We start from the raw sequence: 10,538 nt of genomic DNA, 5'->3' as shown, positions 1-10,538 counted from the left end.
TGTAGGCTCTGGTGCGAAAGGTTTTCCGCGATATTACTGGACTGCGATCCAAAGAAGACGTCCTCACATATGCCTCAGTTTCAAAGAAATTGGTGGAGGATTGCACAGAAGGAATACTTTTGCCTCCTGGGAGCTCTTACCAATTATTCCTCGGCAACGGTGCCCTTTCCTGCAAATGGAACCGCACAGCTCATATGGCTGCATCTATGCAAAAGATGTGGGTAGCATCCTAGGGGGGTAATGCAAAAGATGAGGGCAACTGCTTGAAAATTAAATTAAATAACACTGTTTTCTTGTTTGTGGCTGCTATATCAAGGTATCAGTGATGGGATCAATGGCATATAGGTATGTTGATCAATGTGGAACAATTTTTGATTGCCATCAGAGTTTTTGATGACTGCATCTTGCTACATCAACCTTAGTTAATCGATTATTAATTTTTTGGTCCCTGGGCTTATAAGTCCCAAAAATAATATTACGAATATTCGGCCCAAAGAAAAGGTGATTTATCTTCCTATATGTATTTTTATATTAGTTATAGCTCTTGATTCCAGTGAGAAATTCATGAAATACATCTGTCACAACATCTTTTGCATTACCCCCTTGGGATGGTACCCACATCTTTTGCATAGATGCAGCTATATGTACTGAACCGCATTATGATTGAACGCCTGGTGCAACGAGTCCGCCGCATTCAAGATGATGAGTCTGTATACGCGGACTTGCCAAGAGTAACCGACAAATATCTCGACGCGTTGGTGGTCAACAACCTGACCAGAATTAACGACCACTATCAGTTGTTTCATCCTCGCTCAAACGAGAGCGAGAAAGAAGCTCATAAACGCGCGCAGGGCTATCAAACGTCTCGACGTCAAAATGTGAAAGGAAACTCGAGAAAGGCGCGGGTTCGTCTACCAATATTGTATCGCTTGTTGGTAATTAACCCTTCCTAGAAAAAACAGACAAGACTAAAGGCTGTGAGGAAGGCCAAGTCCCATTATCGTGGGGACTCGGAGGGAAACGTTAACTCTCGGGAGATTTTGGATAATGCTGCTTTGGTTATCGACACCCTCGGCAACGAAGGCATGTCTTCAGAAGAAGACACGACATGTATTGTAAAGCCGCGCAAGGGACGTTCACGAAGGGTCAATGCCTTCGAAACCAAGCTACTTCCGTGGCGTGCGCAGGAGGCCGATCGAATCATTCAACTAGCCCAGTGGTATGCAGACCACTCTGTGTCGAGAGGGGTCAGGACGCAGCGCACGATGGGTGACGAGATTTCCACCTCCCGCCCACCACTGGGTCTGCCACGAAACCTTTTTGATCCAGAATGGCTTGAGGAAGAGCGAGAGCTGGATCCCCAGATAGAAGAGGTTCTCAGAATACGCGAACCATTCTTTGAATTTGTGGATTTTGAAATGCCGGCAGAGGACGACGAGGAGGAGGCGGATAATGAGAGCAGTGATAGGGACGATGTGTAGGTCTCACAATGTGTATTATATTGCTAGAACAATTGTAACGCGTCTAATAGCTTCACAATAACAAGTTGTGCAGTTTCCGAGTCCACGCGAGCCGTTACCACTCGACTGAGAAGACGGAGGGTTACCACTACCGCGCTTCTGCAGTACGCAGGGAAAGACCACTGCCAAGTGGTGGTTGTCTCGATGAAGGACAGATGAACGTGACAGAAATCGGATCAGGATCGGTGACCTGACCCGCCGTGACTGGACGTGTGACCCGACCGTCGTGACCCGACGTGTGACCCTCGATCTTTCGTACCACAACCACGATAAAGCAGCGGCTTTTCCCTGCGTGTCCTTCAGTAGCGGTAACCCCTACGTAGGACTTATCGGTGCTCGCTATTCAGTTGGCTCCCTCAACCGCTACTCTTTCGTATCGCGACCACGATAAAGCAGCGGCTTCTCCCTGCGTGTTCTTCAGTAGCGGTAACCCCTACGTAGGACTTATCGGTGCTCGCTATTCAGTTGGTTGCCTCAACCGCTACAACAACGCAGTGGCTCTCTCCCTGCTCATCCTCTAGTAGCGGTAACCCCACTAAGGATCTGTTGTCTGCGGTTGCAGTTTTTTTTCCCAAATTTTCACCTGACGCTATCCGGTTCGTCTTCAAGTCCGACTCTCAAAACACGACGCTTATCTATATTACAGCTCATGTCTTCCAAAGTCGGTGGACGGAACAAACTTGTATGAACATTCTTCTAACTTCATCTAGTCTGCTTCGAAACGCCGATACACTCAACCCCGTCTCACTCCCCTTGCTGGATTCAGCTCTTCCGCCAGCGGCCTGAATGTTCATCTCGATGAGGCCATCAACGACAACGTTGCGTCGTCTCGCTTCGCCAAAGTCGACAACATGTGGTTTGAGCTATGGTCGCCAAATTCTCAGAGGGCAGAGTTCCTACCCGGACTGCCGCATTCAACTTACAAACTCGAACCGCCGAAAAACATGAAGGATCGACGTTACGACGGCACGCTTGGTCGTTTTGACTACGCTATATGCCCACAGTATCTTGTTTCCGCGCCTCCTCCCTACGCGCCATTCATTCAAGACCTGAATCGGTGCCAACAGAGGATCCTCGACGCGCCCGTTACGGGTCTTTAATGGAGTTTTGGGACGGGGATAGTCATGGCCAGCTGAATGCGGAGGGCCACAATGCAATTCAAGCCGCGATGCTAGCCATCCGACAGCAAATCGACTTGCTGAAGGCAGGGCAAAATCTCCCGGCTGACGCCGCGCATGCATTCCCGAATGGACGGAAGGTGCTACCCTGAGCGAGCTGATCAGAAAGCAAAACTGGGAGTCCGCCTTAGACGACTTTACGCGGTTGCAATGGGCCTTGCGACGAAGAGAGGCGTGGATTACATGGGTCGCGATGCGGACATCGCTTCAATCTAACGAGGCATTTCCTTTGGCGGACGAAGGCTATCTCGGCACTTGGGTCAACGGAGCATCGCCTGAACTTATTCGCGGCCTACGTTTGGCCAGGATTCCGTGCTTCGTGGTTGCCAAAGTCCAATTCAACGACCTACCGCCACACCAGAAAATTCACCCCAATTTCTTGGAGGACACGGCAACTAAACGACGTCTAGAACTGGATAACCCATACATGCGTCTGGCTCGCCAAGAGAACGCGCGAATTATCACCACGACGTCAGGATCCACTCGTTTTGGGACCAGTTTGGTAGCTAACGGAGAACAACTGTCGCGGGCGTCTTCGCGTTATTCCGCTCGACCTCGCAGTCCGGGACTCTTCAGCAATCTGAAGTTCCAGAAAAAGAAGCAGCAACCCGAAGCCCCTCTTCCAGTTGTCCAGCCAACGACAACGATTGCCCCCATCTCGAATGCACCTCCCACAACCTTTGGGAGGCTGACTGGCGACACGGCTTTACTGGACTCGGAGTCGGATTACGGGTCAGATGACTCTTCACGAGGCACCGCGCCCCAACGTCCTTCGGGGCAGGCGTACCAACCACCTGAGCCGGAACTAATGCACTTGCATCCGGACAGGGTGCCGTGGTATGTCCCTCCGCCAGTTTATATCCGACCATCGGATAGACCACAACCGAAGGAGGCTAGCGCTGGTCAGAAGAAGAGGATACAAGCCAAAATAAAACCCACGCATTTCTTCATCCAGGAGATGGCAAACATGGAGAAAGCCATGTTTCAAGGAAAGAAAGGCTCGGGCGTCAAGTACTACGACCGCGTTCACAACCGCACAATTTCCATCCCTCATTATACGCCGCCGCAAGGCGTGGTAGACGCCGAACGTTTCGGCTTGCCGCCTCCTCCCGGGATGTATGCGTTTGTCCGCGATGAGCACGCCAATTGGAAGCCTGTGGCGCCAACGACATGGCTCTACATGTCGATGCAACCGCTTCCGGTTCATCGGCAAGCACATGGCGACAAGGCACCAACTCCCAAGCCTGAGCAACTTCCATCCCGCGTCGGTACTTCCATCCCGCACTCGACTGCGACTCCCGGCCCGGCGCCGACGTCGGCCCTAACTCCTGGCCCGCCGAAACGAACGGTAGAGCCAAAGGCAGCACCGACTCCCGGCCCGGCGCCAAAGCCAGCTCTACAGCCAGCCGCGATTCCAAAGTCAGTGCCGAAGCCAGCTCCAGCGGTGTTGCCGGCCTCTCGGCCGAAATTCAACTCGCAGGCTGTCCAGGCCTCTCCTGCCATCCGAGAGATGAAAAGTGTGGGCGTTCAGACCGACGAGCCGCCTCGTCAACAAAGCATATGCGCAGGGGTGCAAACCGACCAGCAATCTTCGGGGCTCAAGCGAACTGTGGCGACTTTTTTGTCGCAAGAGAATGCAGTTGCTTCGTCCAGTAATAACGCCGGCCCTCCTTCCAAAAGAATCAAGCAAGATTTGGGTCAGCACCAGACGACGAAACGCGTTCGTCCCCGAGACGCGCGGCGAGCTGCTCAATGGCACGAGAAATATGGCGCTGCACGCCAGGAGAAGGATCCCGACGCTGTCTCTCTCGGTTCTGAGTTGAGCGATGCCTAGTGCCTCTGCTGTTCTTCATTGCGTCGTGTATAGGCTAATACTAGTGTAGAACATGTACATAGCACCACCAACATACAGCGAATTGACAATAGTTGCCTTCTTCCTGTGACCTGCAAGGTGGACTTGATGGTTGACCTGTAGGTACCCCCACAGGTCACCGGTATACTGCTCATATCTGTATTGGTTTCTGTGGCACTAAAATTAGTCGTATTTGTTGTAGTATATGGAAAATTGATTCCTTTGTTTTCAGAAACAATATACATGTGAATGAATTCCTTTGTTTTTGGAGGACTGAAATGGACACAGAAACTCACTGTTTCTGTTCGCATTTCAGCATTGTTAAAGTGCTTTGTTTCTAGCTCACTGATTCTTGCACAGAAACAAAGGGTTTCTGTGCAAGAATCAGTGAGCTATAAGTTGCCACTTTCAATGGCGCGGAAACTAGCGCTGATAGGCGTAGTTTCCGTGGCCGTTTCGGGTCAGAAGAAAGAAGTGGTTTTGTTGGAGCTGATTTGTGTACATATTTGTCCAAATTCTGAGTCAGTTTCTGCTCAATTAAAATTTTGCATTTAAGTCGGCCTAATTCTACTACAGATTGGTTTAAAATCAATTATAGTTTCTGTTCGAGCTGATATTTTGCTTTTTCCGGTGTGATGTGCTCTTTTGGACGCCGGCGGCGCTTCCACACCAACTTAACACCCACTATCCCCGACGCGCTTCCTCCGCTGCACGGTGCACTGTTATACACACACGTTGGGTGACACTGGCAGTCCATCATGATTCATCCGCCGGTTTCCGATGGCGCCACACAGCAATGCTGCTTCGCGACGGCAACATCCGTAACGTGAGCCGTGCGTCACCACATACACCACTACAGATTCACAGAAACTATCAATCCTCATTGCGGACTAGTCCGAGTCGACGTCGACATGGAATCTAGGCCCCAGGGTATACATATTCATACTCGTATTTACAAGTCCATTGAAGGTACTAGGATAGCTTGGGGTACAAGCCATCAACAGCCACGCGAGTCTCGAGTGGCACAGACACTGAGGCTGCGCGTGAGTCGTTTGCCACTGCAAGTGTGCGGGTGCCGCACTGCCGGTAACCAGACTGGGCGCGAAGGCAACATCCGGTTGTTGGGGCGTGGCGTCGGTGGCGTGAGCTGCGCCGAATGGATCCGAAGTGCTATTGAAACCTGGATTTCCCGATGCTGTGGTGTCGGCTGGCTTCCAGCCGGAGTGAAAAGCCTGGCTCGGCCGGAGGAAGTCAACGTCGCCCCTGCTAATACTGGCACCGAGCCATTGCCGCTCAACGCCGGGGTTGGAACTCGGCAGGCCGGACTCATGGGTAGTGATCGATGGTGGGATTGTTGAGTACGCGGCGGTGGAATGGGCTGTGCCGAGCCAGTTCAAGTCACTGGTCGGCAGTGGCTCCGCCGGTCGCAGCGGCGGCACAGCGGCTGCTAGCCAGTGGTCCTGAAGCGGCACCGCATGGGTATCAACGGCTGACATCGTCGATGTCAATGTAGAAGAGGCAGCCGGTGAGTGGAAACTTGACTCTGTATCCGTAAACTCGGAGAATTGCCAGGGAAACTCCAGATCGGCATCCCAACGAGTACTCTGAAGAACAGTCTCAGGCTCAGTCATTGATGGTGCGGTAACACGGGCCGCATTAGACCGGGCCGGTGGACCGGCCGCAGCGTCTATTGCGGCTCGGGGAAATGGTGATTTAGGCAAGCGTCTTCTGCCTCGGCGCGCACGTTGTTCCGACGGCCCCGACCCCGGGTCTGCGCCGCGCGCGTTGCGACTTACTCCGCCCCGCGGTGGCCGCCGGCCATGGTAGCTTTCCGCCCTCAGCGCTGGCACCGGCTTATAGATACACACACGGCCGCTCTTGCGGCAGCGCAGACACTCTCGACTCTGGGAATCCGTCATACACTGAAACTCGTGATCAGTCCCGCTTCTGTCATAGGCAAAGACAGGGGGGTGGCAACTTGCCTTGGTTTTGCTGGCACGGCAGTGCGTGCACGCGCGTAAGACACGGTCGGTGGCCTGCCAGTGTGTGTCCTCATGGTCGCCTGGGGAAGTTCCCATTGTCTTGTGATGAGTCGGACAGGAAGGGCTGAGTCTCTTATAACTGCAATGGCTTTGATAGAAAAAAAACTTTAGCCCGCCGATCAGCGCCAAGATCCCCGAGCCACAGCATCAGAATTCGCCGGATCTAGCCAGTGCGGGCAGATCAGAATTGCGAGGATCTAAAATGGAACTTCTTCCCTGACCTCCCCTTGAACCCTTTCTCTCACTCTTTCTCTCCCAAGACTCCCCTTCTGCCATGATATTGGGCAAAGCTTTCATGACCCCATATGATTGCAAAATCAAGTTCAAGTTGCCCCAGTTCCTATGCCAATCCCAACAATCACCTTGGCACGTAGCCCACCATCTGACGAGTGAGCTGGGCGAGGAATGCGTCGTTCCGCGGGCCCGGTGCGAGCTCTGGGATTTTAGCGTGACCGTGCACGTGCATGTGCGACTGGGCGTGCGTATGGGGGCGCCAGGGAGGCGACGATCTGAGGACCGACGACGGTGACTGTTAAAAACACTTAGTTTCTGAAAGCACAACGATAGCGATGGCACCTGGAGCAGTTTCTCAGACTCGGCTATCGCGCGCTCGTACTCCTCTTCGAGCTGGTCCCGTGGGCTCTGTTAGAGCATCAGCTACTGTGCAACTAAGCTTGAAGACGCGCCCCTAGGCCGCACCTGGTGAGCCAGCGAGCTCATGGGCAGCATATCCGGCAGGGCGTAGCCCGAACCCTGAGACAGAATTAGTTAGTGCACGGATGGGACAGAGAAAAAACGGACCGCCAAAAGACCCCCGCACTTGTGCGATCTCTGCATCGAGCCGGGCCTTGATATTCTCAGCTTGCTGGGGGGAGGACCCGTTCTGGAGGAGATGGTCATAGACGGAAGCAGAGCGGACAGGGACACACGAGTTTGTAGTCGTCGAGGGCTTGCAGCAAGTCGGAGTCAAATCCCATCATGTCGGCCGCCGGGAAATGCGCTTTCTTGGTGACAATGAGCGATATGGCAACGTCAGCGTGCACGGCCCACCTCCTTGCCTTTGCCCTTCGAGCTCCCCTCTTCGACGCGAAACGGCATCGGGGTCGGCGTCGGCATGGGCATCATCGCAGGGGCGGGAACAGCCTGACGAGGGGGGGAGTGGACATGCTACAGCAACATGAACATGAGGAACAAATGACAAGAATAAGGTCAGGACGTGCCCCGGCCTTGGCAAGGTGCTGCTCGAGATGCTCGACTTCGCGGTTTAGCCCGTCCACCTCGCGCTGCTTGTCGTCCAGCGCGCGCGTGAGCACGGTGATGAGCATGGCGTGCGACACGTGCGTATGCGGCTGACCATGCGAGTGGGAGTGCGGTTGCTCTTGGGCGGCCGGGGCGGCACCAGTCTGACTAGGGGTTGGCGAAACTGGCGCGTTCGTAGGAGTAGTCGGCGCAGGCGAATTGGAAGGAAACATGTCTGTAATGGGAGGATACACAGAACATGTCATGTAAGTAACCCGGGTGACGGAAGAAGAGGACCCTACTTACCCTGAAATCGATGAAGAATCCCGCCGGCGTGGCCAGGTTATCTGACATCTTCAGGGTCCGGCTTGGCCGCGGGACATGAGGCTGGGAAGAGAGGACATGGATTTGCGTGGTCGCTCCCTCAGCCTCGTGGACGGAGAGGCTGGAAAGCGGCTGCGGCTAAGGAGGGCGGCCTCTGTCATGAAGGCGGAAGGAAAAGTTTGTTGACACGCTGAGTCATCACCGTGTGACTGTGTGAATTGATGACGGCACGATGACGCGTCTTGGTTTTCTCCTTCTTGACGCGCCCGCTCTCAGCCGGTCCATCCGTCGCGCGCTTCTGCTGGCGCCTCCCCCTCATGATGGATTAGGCGCCATCCACTAGTGACTCGGACGTGGCACTTGCCTTGACAGATATGGACATGCTCCCGACGAGAACAGGCGCCATACTTGCTTCTATGCCAGTGGAGAGCAAATGGTGAGACCCCCGGTCGGTCACCGTCGGTGTTGCCACAAAAACGTGGCGGCCGGCAGATCCACCGCGCATAGCCCCGTGCTTGTCTCCATCTGTCGGTCTTTCCCGGCGCTTCGATACCCGACTCGGACAACCGCAGCGGGTTTTGTGCGCCCATCTGAAATCCACATAGAACATCAGCGTCCTCATCTCGCATGGGCTAGTCGACATCGACATAGATTCACTGCTGGTATAAAGTATGTACATAACAAATCCTTTTCAAGCACCGGGTGTCTGACCACATCAGGAAAACCCAAATTTACTGGGTGGAGCTGGAAGAACTGGGATACTGGGTGAACTGGAGCCAGTGGGCTCCAGAATAGCAAATGTTGCCAGCTCAGTGCCAGTAAGTCTCACCTAGATATATAACATCGAATTACATGGTTATTGTAGTGTTACTCTAATCACTATACTCCAATTACATCTTGGAAGTTTGAACACCGCAATATATTATATAGACACCAGATTGTACCTTTAGGGCCGGGCCTATGTCAAACTCAGGCGGCCAGGCCCATTGCGGTTGTAATCACTTGGCAAAACCATCATTCCATCAGGTGAAACAGCAGATTTGATACGGATTTGCCATCAGGCAACAGCAAATTTTCTGTTGCCATGCTGCCCGACGTCACAGTCACCTCATCTTTTCTTTCACAGCCGCGTTTCAAAAATGTTGAGGGCGGAAACGTTAGTGGGAAGAGGCAAAGTTTTTTAACCCACGTTTTCATCATACAAACTGGACCAAAAAGGCAAAGTTTTCGGGGGAGAAAAATTTATTGGACAAAGTAAAATTTACAAATAGGTATTTTGGCGCTACAAATGGCAAGTATTACTACAAATGTTCTTTAGCTACAAAGTCATCTAAAAACATGAGGCTTTTCTACGAGTTTTGAGAACGAGGGAAAATGTATTCTAAAAGGGGAAGTATTCGAATGAGTTTTTCTGCTCGAAAAAGCTCAAGTGTTTTGACTTCGTTTTTTGACCCGATTAATGAAAAAAAAAACATCTAAGATTTAGATGCGTTTTTTGACCCGGAGAATGTCGAGTATTTTAATGCGTTTTCCGAACCGGAAAACTTTAGGTACTTCAATCCGTTTTTTGAACCGGAAAACAACAAGTTTTTTGGGCCGAATGTGGTGAAATAAAAACTTAAAGTTTTTCCAAGGGAGGGCGATTTCGCCCGAGAGCGCCCGGAATCGCGCGAAAAGCGCTTGTATTGCATTTAGTTTTTATATATATACGCGCCGAACAGGCACATCCATGCCCTCCAGAATCAACGTCATCGCCCTCACCACGCCAACTCGGCCCCCACAAGCAGCGAACCCAAATAATTCTTGATGTCTTCTGCGGCACCTTCGACACGGCACCCGGCGCAGCCATGCCGGACGCAACCACGAATGCGCGATCTTTTCTATAACGCGAATCAACGCCGGGCCCTGCGGTAATCCCTGCCGGCGTACCGAACCGCTTCGGGCGCGGGGACCTCCCACACAGCCTCCCAGCGGCGCGGACGACACTGCTCCCACTCCCCCAACCGCTCTTTATACCGGGTCGAGTACCCAACTTTAAAGGCAAGCCGGCCATCATCGAGCACCACCTCCAACACATAGATCTGCCCGGGTTTGTTGTCGTTGACACGGATATAACGTTGGCCGAGGGTGTAAACGCGATCGAAAAACGGCTTCTTGGAATTCAGAGTTAAGGAACTCCACTTCGGCTGGGGTAGTGGGAACGGGGTACGCCGAGAGAACCTGACGCGCGATGAAACGCGAGCGCAGGTCGAGTCGGCGGTAGGTGAAAGCGTTCTCGGCGGACGGCATGGGTGGTAGTGGTAGTGGAGGTGTGACGGCGGGAGCGCGACGAGCGCGAGTGACGATGGTGACGATGGTGACAACGGTGACGATGGGAGCTAGT

General features: G+C 52.9%; 2 protein-coding genes across 2 annotated transcripts; both read right to left on the bottom strand.

The window, feature by feature from the left end:
* Positions 1-5,522: 5,522 nt before the first annotated feature.
* On the bottom strand, positions 5,523-6,181 carry MIND_00193100 (uncharacterized protein; the record flags this gene model as incomplete). Its single annotated transcript, XM_037358839.1, has 2 exons — positions 5,523-5,581; positions 5,632-6,181. 2 exons carry the CDS (start codon positions 6,179-6,181, stop codon positions 5,523-5,525), a joined length of 609 nt encoding a protein of 202 aa, XP_037223934.1.
* Positions 6,182-6,950: 769 nt separating this feature from the next.
* Positions 6,951-8,064, bottom strand: MIND_00193000 (uncharacterized protein; the record flags this gene model as incomplete). The annotated part of the gene is made up of 7 exons (XM_037358838.1): positions 6,951-7,121; positions 7,169-7,234; positions 7,292-7,345; positions 7,413-7,475; positions 7,522-7,596; positions 7,643-7,759; positions 7,792-8,064. The coding sequence occupies 7 exons, from the start codon at positions 8,062-8,064 to the stop codon at positions 6,951-6,953; spliced, it is 819 nt and encodes a 272-aa protein (XP_037223933.1).
* Between the last annotated feature and the right edge of the window lie 2,474 nt (positions 8,065-10,538).

Source organism: Mycena indigotica, assembly GCF_014461135.1.
Source record: "Mycena indigotica strain 171206Taipei chromosome Unknown Mind.scaff0002, whole genome shotgun sequence".
NCBI lineage: Eukaryota > Fungi > Basidiomycota > Agaricomycetes > Agaricales > Mycenaceae > Mycena > Mycena indigotica.
The sequence above is the reverse complement of the archived record's forward strand: the minus strand, read 5'-3'. Positions and strand labels throughout refer to the sequence as shown.